This window comes from Lutjanus erythropterus, chromosome 15, assembly GCF_056507025.1.
Source record: "Lutjanus erythropterus isolate fLutEry1 chromosome 15, fLutEry1.hap2, whole genome shotgun sequence".
In the NCBI taxonomy this organism is placed as follows: domain Eukaryota; kingdom Metazoa; phylum Chordata; class Actinopteri; order Lutjaniformes; family Lutjanidae; genus Lutjanus; species Lutjanus erythropterus.
The window spans coordinates 33008250-33028106 of record NC_139331.1 but is presented as its reverse complement, the minus strand read 5'-3'; the positions used below and the strand labels follow the sequence as shown (position 1 = coordinate 33028106).

Genomic DNA, 19857 nt, shown 5'->3' with positions numbered 1-19857 from the left:
ATGTACACATGCGTATGATTTAGTTCCAAGTCAGATAATAAAAGAACTTTCAGAGAAATGCTTAATGTATCACAGTATATTTTTAATATTCTACTTATCATCATTTACAAGAGTAAGAGTACGTATTGTCATTTGTGTTGGGCAGTAATGTAATTTAAAAAATAATTGACCTATATTTTGCAGCAGCTTGCACAGTGATTCAAGCAGTCAAATTACTTTTTTGCCATTTTAGGTAGTTAACCACTGACACTACAAAAGAAAACTGGACCATAAAAGGAAAGGAATGATTTAATGTTTATTTTAGCGTTGCTTTTCTACTGACTGACTGCATCTTATAAAACCAAAGCTGACATTCTGTGCAATTTCACATGAATAGTGGGGCATTTTCTTTTTTTGCTTTAACCTTTGCATGACCTCTAACAAGAGGGCACTTTTTGCAATAAACTTGAGTGACTTTTTTGTGTTATATTTTATTAAGAATTTTTTTATCATCTAAAACTATTTTAGCAGCTTTAATTAGCCAACTATATTTCTAGATTTCTCCCAAGGTAGGTTTGCTGTAGTTCAACTTCTTCCAGCATGAAATAATTGGTAACTTTTCAAAGTTTGTTTGATTTGCTCAACTTAAAGCCACCGTGTGTAGAATTTATAAATTTTGACTTTTTAGCGCCCCCCAGTGGCCCCATCCAAAAAGACACCGACAGCAAGGCAGACTGCTACCAACCACATAGAGAGAGACTGTCTCATTTTTCTACAAACAAAAACTTGCAGCATGAGAATAAATTTAAAGATCTTATAATCACATAAAAATCCACACTCAGTGTATTTAAAGCTGCACTGTGTTCCACTTAAAACCATCAATAATGCAGCTCTCCCAAAAGCAGGATTGCTTTATATCAAGTGTCCTTGGAGTTTTTGTTTTTTCGAAAAAGCATAAACATGTTGGAAGTGATTTTTATATTGGCTTTAAACAAAATCCACCATCTGTCAACACCATCTGCCATAAAGCACTCTCCCTCTGTGCTGCAAAGCAACACGGCAGATTTCCCGCCAAATCTAACACTGTGGTAAACAATGCAGGAAGTGCGGGCTAAGCGGTGATTGTTTTCCAAAAAAACAAAAATTTGGGCATAATTTCGGTACGTATGACTCAAAATGTGTTTAGTTAAAACCAATAAAACATATGTTATTATCGTATGTGTACGTGCAGCAGGACGCCGGACTACCCAGCTCCTGCAGAGTCCCTGGTGGAGTCTTTGTTTACCTGAGCAGGCGAAGCTCGGCCAGCAGAGTCGGGTTGGTGCTGCCCTTCTCCGGGCTGGACTGGCACGCTGCGTCATGCTCTGCACGGAGACGTTTGATCTCTGCCAAGATCTCTCTGGGAAATGAAAAACATACTCGTCAGCTGAGGCTGGGGGGGCGTTACATGGCTGAACAGACTGCGAAAAGGCAACAACACACACATGCTTCTGCAGGCGTTGGCAGATTCTCTGGAGGAAAATACATGTTGGATTTAGGAAATATCTTCTAAATATGACAAGCAGCTGCACTTGGGAAACAAACTCAAACATGCGCATATTATATACATTAAGACACACAGTAAATAAGCAAAGAAATACACACAGATATGAACAAATATCCTGCAGCTCTGAAGACAAGACTGAGAAATACATGGCAAAGTGTTGACACTACTTTGATTACATCATTAATGTGGACAGATCTCAAAAAAAGAAGAAAGAAAAAAGAAAAAAATCCTTTGAACTCCTATAAACTGTGCCTAATAGTTCTAAAAAATATAATATAATCTTTTTATATGTTTTAAAATGTCATTAAGTGTAGGGATATAAAATTTAGTAGCTTTCATAAAGTTTACCTCAAAATGTTTTGCTGTATAATGATACGTTGCATAATTTCTCCATTCAAGTCACAGACTTACCAGAGCAGGAGTCAAACTAAAAGGGAATGAATGAAAATGAATAACTCAATCTATCCATTCAAACATTTCTACCTGTTTTTGCTCTCCAGCTGAGCGATGAGCTCCCTCTTCTGTTTGTTCACATCAAAGTTGATGCTCCGGTTTGGTATGACCTGAAAGACAAACAGAATTACTGGACCTCGTTGGATTTTCACTGACTTCAAGCTGATCACAAATCATCTAACAACCTGAAGAGGATCTTAGTGGCTTTAAGAATACAAAGGGACCACACACAATCATGTACTGTAGCTCTGTGCACACAGAAGTACCTGGTTGTATATTCATGTATTAGCAGTTTACCGTGTGTGTGTGTGTGTGTGTGTGTGTGTGTGTGTGTGTGTGTGTGTGTGTGTGTGTAAACAAAGTGTTATTGACTCACTCCTGAGCCGTCAGTCTCAGCCAGTTTGGAAGTGTAGCGGGCGATCAGTTTGTGCTCCTCATCTTGCCTGCTGGGACTGTCCACACTACTGACATACACAGACAGCAGAGACATCCACAAGTTCATGACAGCGACAGTTACTAATGATCAGTTATTTCCTTATTTCCTTATTATTTCCTTGACTTGCAAAGTGTTCACACACACTAAAACTGCGTCAAATGTCTCCTGTGAACAACGGTAGGTGACAAATGGGAGCCTGATTGATGTTGTCACGGCACGCCAACCCCAGATACACCAGTAATCATTGATAAGTCCAATATGGATTAAGGATCAACTGATTTATTTTTTAACAGCTGATACCGACTCCTATTATTAGTTAGCAAGGAAACCAATTACCAATAATTGGAACTGATGCAGTAAAATGAAAATCTTGGAGAAAAAATTTAGCAAAACACAAATTCCAACACAAAACTTGCCTTTAAACGCACAATATGTAAGTTCTGCCACTAGGGGTCTCTCACATTGAAAACAGTAACAAAATACATAGTTTGATGACATCATAGGGTGGTGTGGGATCATGGGAGTTGTTGTCTCCACTGTTAAACCACCACCACTGCAAATGAAAATCTATGTGACACGACTCAAGCGGAAATCATCCTCATGTTCTTAAAGTTTTATTCACGTTATGTTTGGTCGCGTTTGCCGACTTCCTTCCTCACTCCCTGTTTTCACAGAAATATACAGGGTGTCCACAAAGTCTCTTTACAATTTAAAAAATTTATTACAAAAGCAATTGATGAGATATCTTATTCAGATTTGTTCTATGTACTCAGTGGTTATCAGTTTTTAATCAGGTACCCTGTTGATGAAATAGGTTCTGTTAAATAAACCCCTAAAAAATGGCTACTCTTCAAGAAAAGAGTAGAAGTGTGTATCGTTCAGCTCAGGGACCGAATATGGACAAGAGGTTCTGGCAGAACCTGAGTACAGTTTATCATGAATAAACATGATTTATTCAGTTTTTTGTACTTGATCTTTGCTCTTTATTATAATGATGAACTACCAGATCACATTTAGAAGCAGCCTGACTGAATTAAGTCCTAACTGCACTGCTGCACCTTGCTGTCCTCTTTACACACTGTCTCCCTTATGTAACCACCCCCTGCTGCGTCTCACCATGGACTGCTCTGGAGGCGATTTACATACGCAGCGATCAGAGCGTGTTCCTCGTTCATACGCTGAGCGGCTCCCAAACTGGACGAGAGAAAAACAGACAGGACATGAACACATCCGGTCTGTGAATTAACATGACTTTAAATTATAAATCGTTCACTGATTCAACATTTCCAACAATATCACATCATTTTATTTCTTTTCAAAAAATAAAATTCTATTTCTTACATATTTTGTTATTGCTATTGTTTTGCACACGCTGCATACAGTTAAAATTATCTTGTTTTCTTTGGTTTGGTAATAAAATGTATTCGTATAGAATCACCATCAAACTTGTTGTCTTTGATGTTTTCAGTCCTCCAATGTTTATTTAATATTTACATTTAAAAAATAGGAACTAAAAGAAACAGAAAATTTTATCTATTAATCTATGAATGTATTAAGAAGTATTTTTTTCATGAAGCAGAAGGGTAAACCACATCATGTAGATCTTTAATGTGCTGACTTGTGCTGAGGATGTATTTTATTTTCATTTTCAAATGCAATCTGATTATTTCTCTGCAAAATTTTGAGCTGCAATCAACATTTACTTTTAAAAAGATATTATTAATTATTAACAGTCATTTTTTTTATTAATCAAAAAACATTTGGTCCACAAAATGTCAGATAAAAAAGTGAAAAGTACAGTGAGAGAACTGAATGTGCTACACCTTAAGAAACAACAAGAAATGGCTCAACAATTTTTTCTTGGGTTGCAGCATGTTGAGCCAACTAGTGGAACAGCCACAAATCTTTCAAAATAATCAATATATTCAATTACTGTAACATAAACCAAAGGAGAGTAGCACATTTACACATTTTTAAACATAAAACTGGAATGTTTAGTAAATTTAACTGAAAAAATGACTTAAGTCATTAACTGATTATGAAAATAGTTGCAGATGAATGTTCCAATCAACTAATCAATTAATCAGCTAAGTGTTTCAGCTTTAGTTCACTTAAAGGTGGAGTAAAGTTCAGTTCAGACCAAAGATTCACAACAAGACAAAACCAGTTCAGTACACTGCAGGGAGACGTTGCAGCAGTGTGAACTCAGTTCGACTCAAGCTGACTGAGGGCCGAGTTTGACAAACTGACATCCGCTGGTTCTAGAACGTCTCCTGTTTCAACAGCCAATCAGCTCACAGCTTAGTCACTAAACTGAGAGTAATGTCAGAGTTTTGGATGGAGAAAAAAGCGGATTACCTCATCAATTTGTTTGAGGAAGAGCTCTGTCTGTATGACAGAAGGCTTTAGTCCACATTCAGACAGAATCAGGTCAGACAGAGGTCTGTGGTTTTTTTTTTTTGGTTTTTTTTTTTGTGCTGAGAACACAACCAAAAAAATAATATTTCTCTGATTCACCAGCTGTCTGTTACCAACACACACACACCTGATCATCCACAGCTGCACGGCTCCTGATATCGTAATGTATCGACGCTGTAGTTAAAATCTGGATAGAAAGGGGAAGAAAATGTTTTGGGCTAAACTGATCTCTCTCTCAGATCTTTCGCAGGTCTGGGGCTGCATTCAAAATTCGACCATGTCTCACACTCACACACCTTTTATGTTTTCGCCGTTTAATCAATACAAGAAATGCAGCTGAAGCAAATAATTCCTTTCCAGCAGTGAGAGCAGTACAGGCAGTCATTGTGATGTAGATGACACACCGTCTCCTCTAATCGCATGAGTCTAAACTGGCAAGTTTTCAGAGCGTTGCAGAACGGTGCGTTGCAAGTAGTTGCAAGTTTTAAATAGTCTCATCGTGAATCTTTGGTCTGAACTGAGCTTAAGAGATTCTGGAGAAAGATTGGTGATTGCTGAGTCTCACTCCCAGGTCATCAAGTTGATCACTGAGTCAACTATCTTTCTCCAAACTCCCTGACTCCACCTTTAAAGTCAATCTTCTTTAACTCATCTTGTTACAAATTCCTGCACAAGACACCCCAAATTTCCTTTTCATTCTCACCAAATCAAGTCAGCGAAATGAAATTGGCAGTTGGTGAACAGTTTTTGTAGAAGAAAAAGTCATTTACAAGGAACAAGGGAATCTAAGGAAGCTATTAAACCTCCCATTCATGCTGTCTCCAGTGATTCATTACCACTGTCAGAAATGGTTGTAAGCTCAAGAAATTTGCAAACTTCTAATAAGATGGAAGACACAAAACTGGCATCCACTCTTTAATATGTCAGTCTTTACCTCTTGGAGGACTCTGGCACTGGTGAGGACAGCATCACGGCCTCATTGGTGTTCCTAATAGGGCGAGCAGGGCTGCACACACAGAAACACCAAACACACAGACACAGACACACACACACACACATACAGAGAGACAATGAATGAGACCCATATTATTACCAGTGTAAACATAGAATAAGAATCACGACATTAAAACATTAAAACACAAAGCTCTGTCTATCAGGAAACCCACATTCTTTCACTCAGGCTCACATACTAACACACTCTCACATGCCTCTGAGTGCAATCATGCAATAGTGAATTGTGCTAGTCTGAGCAAACACAGACAGGGCAAAGATCAGCAGACAGAAGGAGAGAGAAAGAGAGGGAATGCAGGCTGAAGGGAAATGAAAAAAAAACACAGAAACATTTGGTAGAGGAGGAATAAACCTGACACGGCGTCGTGATGAGCATACTCACATCTGTGCTAAGTGCAGCCTCTGTGTGTGCTGGCCTGAATATGCGCCCAGTGCTGCGAGGTATGTAATGACCCAGTCTGCTGTAGTTTGGAAAATCAAACAGTGTGGATCCACCACAAGGGGCGGAGCCACCAGCGTGGTTGGCGGTAGAGGCGGGACCTCTGAGGTCTCGTGTTATCTGAACTTGTGTGTACATGTAACTGCACCGGCGATAACGGACCAGAGAGTTATTTTAGAGTCTCCTCTGTGTGAGTAAATGTTTCACTCTCTGTAATGAAAAATGCTGCCTTACTAAACATTAACTAGTGTCTTAAGCAGCATTAACACTGAATATAGTTCCATATTGGGCCAATCAAACTGTGTTACCGTGCTATTTTGTTATGTTTTGTAATTTTCTTGCTGATGATTCCAAGAAAACTGTGTGTTGATTTTTTATTTTTTATTTTAAGCACATTTCATCCATACTGTTGAGATAATAGTGCTACTTTCAGTGTCACTGAGCTGTGTAACTACAGAATGGCACATTGAATTTCACATAAGAATGAAATGTTCCACTACAGGAACTCAAAGGACTAGAAACCTTTGGAGGAACTAAATTAAGGCTAGACTTATATATATGTGGACACTGATTTGGGGTTTGGATTGTATGTCAAGTCAAAGTAAGAAAGAAAAGCTGCTCTTTCTCCATGTAGATCATAAACCCTTGAATGTAACACCACTCATTGGTTGAAAAATAAACGTTAAATAAACTCCCCTGTTTGTATGCATTTGTTCACAGGTCAGTCTTGACCTGACAACAACAACGGTGCCATCTTTGTACAGTCACTCGCAAAAATGACCTATAAAACCCGCTATCACTTTTTCATATGTGAGCAGACTGATTTACATAACTTGTCAGGACTTGGAAACAAACAACGGATGACGGATTCTTTTACTTCTCTGAAAAGTATTTGGACTAAAAGCTCCAAGTAATTTGGGTGGAAACGTGGTTTTCTTGAGTCTTAATCAAGAAACAACAAGCCTACATTCGAATAAGGTAAATATAATATGTTTTTTTTTGTTTTCTTATGATAAAATCATCAAAATATTTATCTGTGACAGCCAGTTGTAGTTGAGCAGTACAATTACAGGCTGCAATCAAACCCAACTATCCTGCCACCACAGCCAACAGTCCAAGGCGTAAGTGGTAATATCTTAGATGAGCCACCACTTAAATCACCACTTTCAGCTGCTGCCCTCAGGGCAACGGCACAGACTTCCATGTGCCAAGAAAATTGTTGTGTCTGTTGCCATAAAATATCTTGATCAGCAAGGACAGCCTCTTTTTGAAGACGACCTGCTACCTCAGCACACAGCGCTTGACATCTACTTTTCTTTCTCTTAACCCTGATGCTCCTTTTAATGTAGGTCACTCTTATTGTGTTTCTGTGTAAATGTGTTTTAATGTGGACAGTTTGGATGTGATATATTGTGCTTTAAATGTCTCCTTTTTACAAGTATTTTCTGCACAGCAAAAAAAAAAGAAAAAAAAAAAGCAAAGACAAAGTTCACCTTGCACATGCAAAGAGTAGACAATAAAGTATTTTCTATTCTATTACTATCTGGCAGCATCATGACGTGGGATGTGCTACTTCTTCATTCAAATGTTCAGTTTTCTATAGATGGTCCAATCCTGAGCAACTCTGATCAGTCCAAGAGGAAGTTGTGATGTTGTGATTGTAACAATTCATGCAAATTTGACCAGTCCACTTGAATTCTGTGCGTCCTCGCAATTTTGTCCAAACTATGTCAAATCAATGTTTTGTTTTATTATTAACTATTTTTTCACATTTATATTTTATTTTAACACATTTGTCACTGACATTTATCAATCGTCTGTGCACTCTTATTTCATAATTTTCCTCATCTACAAATAAATCATATTTTGTTAGAGGTTTTTGTAACCTAGAGCCTTTTTGGTAAGGAGACTTGATTAGAATGAATGAACGAATGAAAAGAAAAAAAAAAAAAACGCCACTTCCTTTTGCAGTTTTCATTTGTTCCTGCTACTTCATTGCAAAAATGTTGCAACATGCACTGCTATTTTTTAGAAAAGCTGCCATGAAATCAGGCATTTTAGTCTGCAACAATCACAAAAACAGCCTGGAGGGACCCTCTCATGTCAACTGTAAGTGTGTGTGAGTGTTGAGAGGTCTTACACTATGTTGGCGAGGTTCAGGGGCCTCACAGGTTCCTCGGGGTAGATTGGATGAGGGGGCTCTCTGGATGATACACAGCCCAGAGTCCTGCCCAGGGCTCGACCAAGTTTTGTCGCCGGCGACTTCTGCAAAAAGGTAAAGCAAAGGGATACACAAATGTCAGGTCAGCATTAACTTGCCCCCCTTCCTGATATCAAGACTGATTTCAACCTAAACAAATGGCACAATAACACACAGAAAAGACATTTATCAGTCCATGTCACACACAACAGATGTGAAATGATGTAAAAGACGTAACAAGGTGAATCAGACAAGAGAGGTTGACTTAGTACATGTCAGAGCCTGTACTTTTTCACTTTTACTTGTGTTGAATCAGTACTTCTACTTTTACCAGAGTTTTTTTTTACATAGTAGTATCTGTACTTGTATTAGAGTAAAGAATGTGTGTACTTTTGCCACCTCTGAGTGTTTATAGGCACAACAGCTGTTGACACAACAGCTGGGAACACCAAATAAGGGTCTAAATAAAAAAAAAAAACAGATAAACAAACAGTTGGCTGAATGATTAGAGTGGATGATGACAAAGATGAGAAATATTCATATCTAATTTACAACTTAGTCCCTGTAGTACATGATATCGTCTGTGGATAACATCATAACGCCGCATTTGTATCAAGTTAAAACTCTTTAAAGCCACGAGATCAATCATCAGGCAATTATTGTCTGTTCTGGCTTCAGTTCATGCTTCATGCAGCACACCTCATCAAACAGACGTGAGAGGTAGATCTAACTGTGTTTCTTTGGTGTACCAGTAAAAGCTGGTGCAACACAACACTGGAGTGAAGCAGATAGACTGAGAATAAACCAGAGTCCAAAACTGAATCCTGCTGGAAATGATATAATGATATGTAAAGCCTGCTGAGGATTATTGGGCTGAGCTGCCTGAGATGAGAAGATGCTACTGGACAGCCAGGAGCTGCACTCGTGAAGAGATTTATCTCCGAAACTGAAACATTAATAAGACAAATTATGCCAAGCCTGGGTGATGAATAATTCAACAACTATGTTTCCATCTATTAATACATAATTTCTCCATTGAAAACATTTCCCTCTTCAGGCTAGAACAATTTTTTGGAATATCTTCACATTTTGTAGGATTGTGACATTTCCATTTAGATTTTTGGAAATAAATGCATCATAATTAGCAAAACTTAGCAGCATTTGAATTGAAATACACCCGTATTTGGCTACTGAGTCCATGTCTGGATTTATCAAATGATATTTACAAGTTTAGGATATGTTGTGATGATCTGTTGTGTGTTTAAAATGTGTGTTTTTTATGGTAGAACGTCTTTTAAACCAGTTTTAACCAGTGTAAACTAATCTGAATGCTAGCATTAACCCCAAAACTAAGTCTCAGCCCTTTGATTAAACGAGGCTCAGACAAAATGTCAACATCTAAAATTCAGAATTGTCCTTACAAAGATGGAGGTCACACACACACACACACACACACACACACACACACACACACACACACACACACACACACACACAGAGTGCCCCCTGGTGTGATGATTCAGTAATCACACTCACCCAGGACGAGTGCTCCTTCATGTGATGCTTGTTGCTATGAGAGCCACTGGCGTTGCCGCGCCAGAAGCAGTTCTGGCAGAGCTGGTAACCGCGACAACTGAGGCAGCGGTAACGAAAGCCTGTCATGCCATTTCCTCGACAGTAGGAGCATGTGACGGGATGATAGACTGAAAGAGAGACAACATCTGTCAACAATAGTTTCAGAGTCTCACAGGACAAAGAAGAGAAAACACAGCTGGCATCGTGACACAGGAGAAGGTCACAGAAAAGTGTTTCAAAGTTTTGGAGGTTTATCCAAGATGGAGACAACAAGTTTGACACTTTAATATAATATATACAGTTTTATTAGAACTGTAACGAAAATATATCTGAAGCAGCTTATGTCACTGCAAAAGATCACTTTGATTTTGAACATTTAAGTTTACTGGTTATCAAAATATTCCTATTAAAATAGTAATAAATAAAAATAGCAACAGGACCACAGTTCATTAGTTAAAAAAATAACTGAAACAGAAATTTCTGGGGAAAAAAAGCAGCATGGAAACACGCATTGCTGCAATTTCCTGCAGTGCAAGTAAATTTCAACTGATAAAATTGGCCACCTGATATGTGTATGTGTATCTGTGTGTGTGTGTGTGTGTGTGTGTGTGTGTGTGTGTGTGTGTGTGTGTGTGTGTACCATGCTCCACATTGGCCATGCGGTGCATGAGAGGCAGCCAGACAAGACACGGAGGAGGATCAGCTACGATATCCAGGAACATGTTGAGCATCACCCTCTTCTACATCAACAACAACAAAAGACAAAACTCTTCATAAACACACAAAAAAAAACTCAAAACAAAAATGAAACCATTAAAATCAGATTCAGTTCTTATAATCCTACACAGGGAATCTGTTCTGTTGCAGAAACACTGTCAATAATATAATATTGCTATTAAAAATAGTAGGTAAAAGAGAAAATTTGGTTTAAAGAAACAGTGAAATAAATCTATATAACACAGGACAGACAGATGAGGAGTGTGAGCGTACCTGTTGTGGGAAGACTGAGCGCGCTAAATTGTTTGTGTAGCCAAAGGACGGTCCTTCATGTACGGCGGTGGGCAGCTTGAGAGCCTCCCTCAGAAAGTTATCAAACTTGGACTGTGTTAACGCACCGCCGGTGTCAGATACCTGAGAAAACACATCTGCACACAAACACACACAATTAGGAGAGCACCGCATTTAAATAAATTAACTTCCTGTAGATTTTTCCCAACCGCAACCGTATCCACACTACATGCCTAACCTCGACCCTAACTCTGACTTTAACCACAAAGTGAACTTGAGTTTTAAAGGTTAAACTTGTGGGGACGAGCTTAATGTGACTTTGCGAGCACATTTTTATCCCCACAAAATTATTAATGAAAGGCCGAACAGCGGCATTGACCTGCATTTTCCACAAGGTGGCACATATGTGACATGTATGCAGTCAATATATCTACATATATGTTAAATCCACACTGAAAGTTTTGAGTTACTGAACATAAAACCTGTAAAAATGTGGATGTGATTCACAGTAATGTGTCCTAAACCACTGGTCTCCAACTGGGGGGGTCAAGAAACAACAAAGCACCACAGGGGGGTCGTCCTGTCTTCTCAGGGGTACAAGAAAACCTTTTCAAAAACAGATACACCAGACCTTTATCCCCGTTACTGTTAAAGTTTGGGTTATTATTATGATATAGACATTAAAAACATCTCACAGGAAAAGAGCGCGGTGAAACCCTGAACACAGATCAGTTCAGTTTTCACTCTACTAAACAGCCTCGTCCTGCATGATAACAGAGTACAGAGTTAAAACTATCAACAAAACTTTCAACTTTCATTTTACACAAACTTCCTGCGGTTATTATGTTCACTATTTGGGTTAATTGTACAATTTATTGGTCGCTCTGGACTGTTTAAGGCTGCAACTGACGATTATTTTCATAGCTGATTAATTAGTTGATTTTGTTCTTGATTAATGGATGAACAGTTGTTTGCTTTAAAATGTCAGAAAATTGTGAAAAATGTCAATCAGTGTTTCTCAAAGCCTCAGAGGACGTCCTCAAATGTCTTATATTATATTCAGTTTGCTGTCAGAGAGGAGTAAAGAAACCAAAAAATATTCACTCACAGCGGAGTTTATCTATCAGTTTCCCTCCACACAGCATGGACAGCATCGCCTTCACAGAGAGCACGGTCAGACGGCTGCCTGGCTCGCTGAAACAAACACACACACAGAAAAAAATGTTTCTCTCGGTTTATAAAGGTCAGCCAAAACGATCAAGGTCATGTCAGTATATTGTATGATATTGTTCGCTGTATTTACATGCCCGTTTGTTCACATAAGAATGTCACCAACATTTTAGCCGACATGATTCCAGGGTCAGCAGCAGGATTTTCCCTACGACTTACCTAAGACTTGGGCACAGCATCTAAGCATTTTCTTCATACCGCCTAAAAACCAAACAAACAGACCAAACCAAAAAACCTATGCTGATGTTATTTCTGGCTGCACTGCTTCTGTCCTCCGGTCATCTGCTGTCTGAATTAAAAGTTCATCACTATTTGAAAGGGTGTACTTGCATTATTATGCTATTATATTATCATTTTATTAGCAACATGAAATGGTCTTAAAAAGACAGCAGTGTTGTTGATTGCAATTATTTCGGGGGCAACATATAGTCGAACAAAAGTAGTTATCGTGACAGGAATACACGTGTGTTTTACATTTACACAACAGGATGTCAACATGCAAAAGCTGGACATCCAAAAACACAATTTGCAGATTTCTCTGTAGTTACCTGTCAACAGCGGCCAGTAAGAATTCGACTAACAGGACGGTGCTCTCTCTCGGGTTGATGGTGTGTGTGGTGGGCAGGCGCTTGCTGAGCTGGTTGAACAGGGAGGACACCAAGTTCTCCAGTCTGGTCACGGAGATGCCGGCGTTCAGCTCCACAGCGTTCAGACCAGCGTCCCGCACCGCCTCGATCACGTTGTATATGTCGATCAGATGCACTGTAACAAGAGGAGTCGAGTCAGTGAAATCCTGACAAGCATATTTGATTCTGGAAAGTTTATTTTAGTGTAAAAATCTTTCCCTCCTTTCTTATGATAAAAAACGGTTGCTGTGACAGTATTTTACAGTTCATAGTGTCAACAGACACTAATTTAAAAAAGGGGTAAAGCTCACATTTTAATATTGTTTTCCTCTGCAAGATATGACAAAAAGAGTCTCTGTATTGACATGATGATGCTGATGGTTATTTTATTTAACTACCAATAAATGTCAGTCTCTAACCAAAGTTGCCCTGCTGAAGGAGACCAGGGTTGACTTACAGTTGCATCTCTTCTGTATGAACCTGAGCTTGCAGGCTGTTCGATACGTAGAGAGACAAATGGCATCAAGGTTCTGCTCCGCTGCAACGAAAAGAAGAAGATATTCATGAGCTCTGCTGCATCCGTAAAAGAGACAAAAATCTCTGGGCTCATGACAATCTCATCAATCTCAGACCATAACCGCTCCTCTCCTCAGACTGCTATTGATGGAGAGATAAATTTAAGAACCTTTTTCAGTACAGAGAATAAAGTAGCTGAGTTTTAAAAATGAACATCCTGCATTTTAAAGGCAAGGCGAGTTTACTTATACAGAACATTTCAACAAGGCAATACAAAGTTCTTTACATAAAACATAAAAAGCATCAAGACAAAGTGTAAAAGGAACATCAAAACAATACAAAAATACATTTCAACACAATTAAGAGTTAAACAGGAAATAAAAATAAGATAAAGCACAGCACAAACTATCAGATAAATGCTACAGTGTTGAAAAGAGAAAAATAACAACCTGGGTGTCTTACAGAGGCCATGTGAGGTTTATATTAGGGGTCAAAGGTCACTCACCGAGCTCTATTAAGATCTGACTCCCCTCTGCTCCTGTCGTCACTGGGGTCCCCCTCCCTCTGTCTCTCTGCCCCCCCTCCTCCATCACCATCCTGCAAACAGACAGGAGGAAAACTCAGGTCTCTGGGTCTCCATCCAAGGACTGAGAAAGTCTAAACACCAAGACTCAGAGCTGCTGGTGCTTCCATGTATAGAAAGAACATTAGTTAGTGCATCTTAACCGTTGTTCTTTATTATTTTATTTGATTTATTTGTAAGGAATCATGTAAAATATTAGGCTAAATGTCACTGTTACTATTAGCTGTATTGTACCAGGGTCATCTTCAGTCCTCATCTTGTTTCTCTCATGTCCATTGTGTTTGTATGAGCATTGTTTGGTGCTGACTCAGTGCATTTCCGCTTCTGGTCTTTTACAGGAAATGCGTTCAACAGCGACTTCAAAGACCGAAAACAATCGATTCTTGAAATGTTCTCTGTGTTTCTGGCAAATGTGATTTGTTCGACCTTTTTGAAAGTGACTTAAAATTCAGAAAATGGACGGAAAATGCGGCTGTGACACTGGCAAACCGTGGCCTTGCTTAACTGTAACTTTTATTTTTAGACACATGTCTACTGTATGCATACCGACACACCCGCCCGCACACACGAACAAGAGTCAAATTCAGGGCCACCAGAGGATGAGCTGAGTGCTGAGTAAATAAACACATTAATGAGAGCAGCTGATGAAATCTGATCTGTAGGCTGGCATTTACAGGGTACAGAGAAACACAGAGAGGTGGACTGTAACACAGAAAGAAAGTAAGAAAGAAAGAAAGAAAGAACATTAAACACTCATTTATTTAGATAAAATTATCCTACATTCACAATAAATTACAACAATCACAAAACACCATACAAAAACCAAAAATAAAGTTAAATTAAATCAGACCAACACATCTGCAAAAATGATTTCCTAAAAAGTCTGTAATCAGAATCCAACCCCTTTTCAAAAGAATCCAAATCCTCCATTTTCACAAAATATTTAGATTCTAAAAACACACTTGATTCTTAAAATGAGGACAAATGAGGACATTAAACTAGAACATGGCTGCACAGTTAATCGCAATATTATCAAAATACCAATATGGTGAAGTGAAGAGTCCAAATCGGTAAATCAGTAAAAATGAAAACTGTAATCCAAAAATGATCATGATTATCGCAGTCACAATCTCAGATAAAATAATCCCTATATAAATAAAACAATAATGTACAAAATAATGACATATGGTCTGTCTTATAGAACTAAAAGAACACTCATCAGAAACTGCAGGATCTATCACTGATATAAATGTAGTCAGTGCCACAATTCCATGTTAAATACAGAACTGAAAATGTTTTTGGTTTCCAGTGGTTTATAGAACATGATCCACTCAGGTTTTTACTTCAGAAAGAAAGAAAGAAAGAAAGATAGAAAGACAGAAAAAGAAAGAAAGAAAGCTGTCAACCACTGGGGCTGTCAGGTGACACAGAAAACACCAGAGGATACCAGTCACCATGGTAACAGTTACACTACACCACAATAACTGAAACACACACACGCACACAAATATTTGCATTCCTTGTAAATGCAGTGCAACCCCCAACTCACACACACACACACACGCACACACACACACACACACACACACATTTTCTAAGAAACTGCCACTTGCACACACTCACACACACTCACACACATTCCAGAGAGGATTTGAAAGCCTCCCAGGAGACTTCATGCTTCATCCAGACAAAAGAAGGATTCCTCCTTTCTTTCAGTCACTCTCTCTTTCTCACTCACACTCACTCAGAGAAACCACGCACACACACACACACACACACACACACACTCCCACATTCCCATAAATCTCTATACAGCTGTTTTATTTCTCACTCTCTCTCTCTCTCACACTCACACAAACACGCTCACTGTCCAGGCCGCTGATACCAGTTAGTGAAACTTTCTTTCGTCTGACCCAAATGTGTTCTGTGGACCAGTTACAGTGACAGTCGGGCCACTCCTTCAGGGTGCCCTTCAGTGAGACACAGAGGACATCTCATGTTACCAGACTTTCATCTTGATCACGCATTCTGCAAAAACGTGCATGAAGATATCACACGTTTGATAAAAACTGGAATCTGTAGATACATCAGAAGTTTAGGGCAGCAGGCAACTGTGGTTTGTGCCTAAAACGCAATCTGTAGTACTGAGAAGATATTTTACATACGCAGCTCCACATTGTGCAGCTATTTTCACTGCATATTGCCACTGCAAGGAAGAGAGACTAGGCCTCATTATATCGTCTACTGGTGCTTGACAAATAAGCTCATTTCCTTCTTGCTTTTATGTTTTGTAGATAATATCTTTAGGGCTGCAACAAGCAGCTATTTTCATTATTGATTCAAAGCCAGATTATCTTTAAAAATATCAGGAAATAGTGAAAAATGCCTGTGGAAATGTCATCAAATTGTTTGTTTATCCAATTTACAGTCCAATCGACAAAGACATTCAGTTTACAATCACAAAAGAAAAAAGTAAAGCAGCAGTTCCTCACATTTAAGATGCTGTAACCATGTAATGTTTGGTTTTGCCTGAAAAAAGACTTTGACACTGAACCGATTCTTAAAATAGTTGCCTGATAATTTTCTTTCAATTGACTCATCAACTAAGCCTAAATATCTTCTTAGAAATATATTTAGCTTCCAACATCTAATGTTACAGAATCAATAATAATACCAAAGCTTGAAAAGATTGATTGGCATTGCGGCTTTGGTTCTGCACAGGAAATGGAGCTGGTCTTGGCTGGTCGAGGAGGCACAGTTCGATGTGGGAGCATCCAAACCACCTAATTCAACAACCAGCTTATTTGAGCTATTAATTCCCCACGCAGTGCCATGCATCCAAGGACATCTGCATGAAAGTAAGATTTTAAAGTTGCGCTCCTAAAGAGCATTTTTGCTAATATGAAACTGTGCTGCAGGCACCATCATGTCCACATTAACATAGACTGGCATCCTGGGTTTTTGTATCTGTATATCTGGCTGCACCTGCAAACTGGGACGCGCTGATCCTCTCATAGCGGGGGGGGGGGGGACATCAAGATTTGTTGAATTTGCTGACCCTGATCTCCAACGTATTTGTCCTCCTGCAAAAACTGTCCTCAAATATCAAGATGTCCTTGAATAAAGCAGTTAAATGCAATATATCTGTCTGAGAGTTCCTAACTGGAAGCAACGCAAACAAGCAAGCAAACATCAGATTGTTTCTGTGTTTTTCCCAGTGAGGATGTCCTGACCTGCCCCGTGCATCAGCGAACAGGCTAAGCGACGTGACGCTTGTTTGAAAATCTACTTGCCCTGCTTTTATTTTTGGGAAGTTTTGCATACTTGCTTCACCTGCAACCTATTTTCAGTTGTCGAAATCGATGCTGACATCCTTGATGTTCCTGTTTCCCCTCCGGTCAGCAGTCAGCCTGGATGACTTATTTACAATGTTAAGATATAATCTACAGGGACCTTTTTATGGGGATATCCTCAAAAAGGACGAGGTTTGGAAAGAAATCGAGGAGCTGTTTGGAGTAAGTAAACTAAGTAAACAGTCTCCCATCTACATAGAAAAAAGGCTGACTTAAGAAAATTACTTTTGTTATGAAGAAATAATTTAGACACTTGAATTACTCATTTGCAGAGGGAGAAATCGCTTCACTCATAGATTATTTTTTGCACTCAATCAACTCTAGTTCGTTATCTCACTGTATTTTAGGAAGCAATTTAAGATGATGCCTGTAAAATGGCAAATTCTCCTTTATATCGTTTTATTGTACAGATTAAACATGTTAATTAGTGAGCTCTGGATGGGCTGGCAGGCAGATTTTGTTTATGTTGGACAAAGTCGGGCTAGCTGTTTTTACATTGCCAATCTTTATCCTAACTTAAGCTAATCAGCAGCTGGCTGTAGCTTCATATTTAGCCGACCAAACAGATATGAGAGCGGCATTGAGCTTCTCACCTAACTCTCTGCCAGAAAAATGCAGGGAGGCTGAACTATTCCTTTACAGGACAGCCAGCATTAAAAGACATCAGATGAACAGGTGGGTGCATGTGAGTCAATAAAACTTTTATTTGATGCTAATTATGACTTCGCTGAGGAGCTGTTTGGATTGGATGTTACACGAGTCAAAAAAGAGTTGCCACTCTGGACTCCCATGGTGAGTAAATTGTTATTTCCAGCCTTGCCTTAGTGATAACTACGCCCTGTCTGTCTGCCTATGTCTGTCCATCTGTCTGTGTATAGCTGACAGGGAGGAACATTTGGTCTGTGAGGTTTGCTTCCTATTTTAACTCTGAAAGCTTTAAACCATCTTAGATATAATTACCCTTCCCGCAATTACCCCCAACTATGTCAGAGGGAGCAGGAACAGCTTGGCTGCTGTTTTGCTAATCGCTGGGTCAAAGTACAAAGGTTGGTCGCAGGAAATAGAGCCAAACAGTTTTTCAGAAAGTGGAGTCCAAATCAAGGTTTTACCTACGTCACTGCTTATAAATGAATGGTCCACCTGCAGCTACCTGACCAAAATTCACTCAAAACGGTAAAATATAGGCTGAGCGAAATATTGCAAAAGCAGTTCTAGACCCTAACATCCTTGCTTCCACCCAACATCTCATATAATCTTGATTACACTGTTACAACTCTTATTACTTTTTGGTTTATGCTCTTGTCAAAGGATAAAGTAAAACTTTTTGAGATTATTCAAGCCTTGCACCATGTCTTATCAACTTCACATGAGTATACAGTATAGTTCATTTAATATGGAGCAGGTTCTATACGATGATTGACAGCGGAGCATCAAATTTAGCCCATAGTCATAAATAAAAGACGGAAAATGTTTCTCCTCCTCCTCCTCCCAAAGTACAAATCTGAAGCCATCTTGTGCTGGTGACATAGTTTGTCATTTGATTAGCGAAAAAGCCACACTTTCAAGTTCCCGCCCACACAGCCATCTGACTCAATCGCTCACAGAGCTCCGCTGTCAATCACAGCATGAAACCCCATTTTTATAGCATAACATAACTAATTGAGACCTAATTGAGAACTAGAGAATGACACGAGCGTGGATTTTCACCCGTCTCATCCCACTCCCACAAAAATACTGGACCTGCAACTAACGATTATTTTCATAGTCGGTCGATTTTTTTCTTGTCTAATCAATTAATAGGTGTGTATAATAATAAGTGTTTAATAGGTGTTAGATGATGAGATGACGTCGTCAAATGTCTTGTTTTGTCCACAACATAAAGATATTTGCTTTACTATCATAGAAACGTGAAGAAACCAGAAAATATTCACATTTAAGAGGATGGAACCAGAGGTCTTTCACCTTTTTCTGAAAATATTGCTCAAGTCGATTAATTAATTATCAAACTAAATGGTGATTAATTTGATAATCTATTAATGATTGACAATTTGATTAATCGTTGCAGGTCTATGAGCATCTACACCATATTTCATGGCAATCCATCCAACAATTGTCGAGACTCTGGACCAACAGACAGACAGTCAGATCATCTTTATATTCTCCTGAGCCACGCTGCGAGCATGGCTAAAAATACAGATGTTCCAGATTTGATAACTGTCTAAGTGTTTCTTCTATTACAACACAAAGTCATCACACTGTTTGGGTGGGTATAAAAGTAATTGTTTTACTACAACACTGCTTATAAAATGATTGCTGTCTTGGAAGTAAAAGTCAAATGGTCCATAGGAACATAAAGAGCTTTGTTCACAAAACAAACAACAGTATTTCAGAATCGTGAGCAGTGAACATAAGTCTCCAGTGGAAATAAAAGCCCACACACACACTTTGTGCTCTGTCATTTCTTTAGGAGCTCAGCTATAGAAA

General features: G+C 38.9%; 1 protein-coding gene across 6 annotated transcripts in view; it reads right to left on the bottom strand.

Annotated features, from left to right (window-relative positions):
- The window catches only part of LOC146314723 (dystrobrevin beta-like), a 44066-nt gene that overhangs the window by 13196 nt on the left and 11013 nt on the right, over positions 1-19857 (bottom strand). For 5 of the 6 annotated variants that reach the window (XM_084737700.1, XM_084737696.1, XM_084737699.1 and 2 more), the window contains exons 3-15: positions 13943-14034; positions 13379-13459; positions 12844-13057; positions 12174-12259; positions 11048-11202; positions 10698-10797; positions 10019-10185; positions 8423-8547; positions 5767-5838; positions 3531-3608; positions 2355-2442; positions 2009-2088; positions 1265-1378 (exon numbers count right to left, since the gene is read on the bottom strand). In XM_084737700.1, the coding sequence (XP_084593826.1) occupies positions 1265-1378; positions 2009-2088; positions 2355-2442; positions 3531-3608; positions 5767-5838; positions 8423-8547; positions 10019-10185; positions 10698-10797; positions 11048-11202; positions 12174-12259; positions 12844-13057; positions 13379-13459; positions 13943-14033 (1451 nt within the window). In that variant the 5' untranslated portion in view covers position 14034. The remainder of the gene's footprint in view (positions 1-1264; positions 1379-2008; positions 2089-2354; positions 2443-3530; positions 3609-5766; positions 5839-8422; positions 8548-10018; positions 10186-10697; positions 10798-11047; positions 11203-12173; positions 12260-12843; positions 13058-13378; positions 13460-13942; positions 14035-19857) is intronic. The other variant, XM_084737695.1, reaches the window with a different exon arrangement.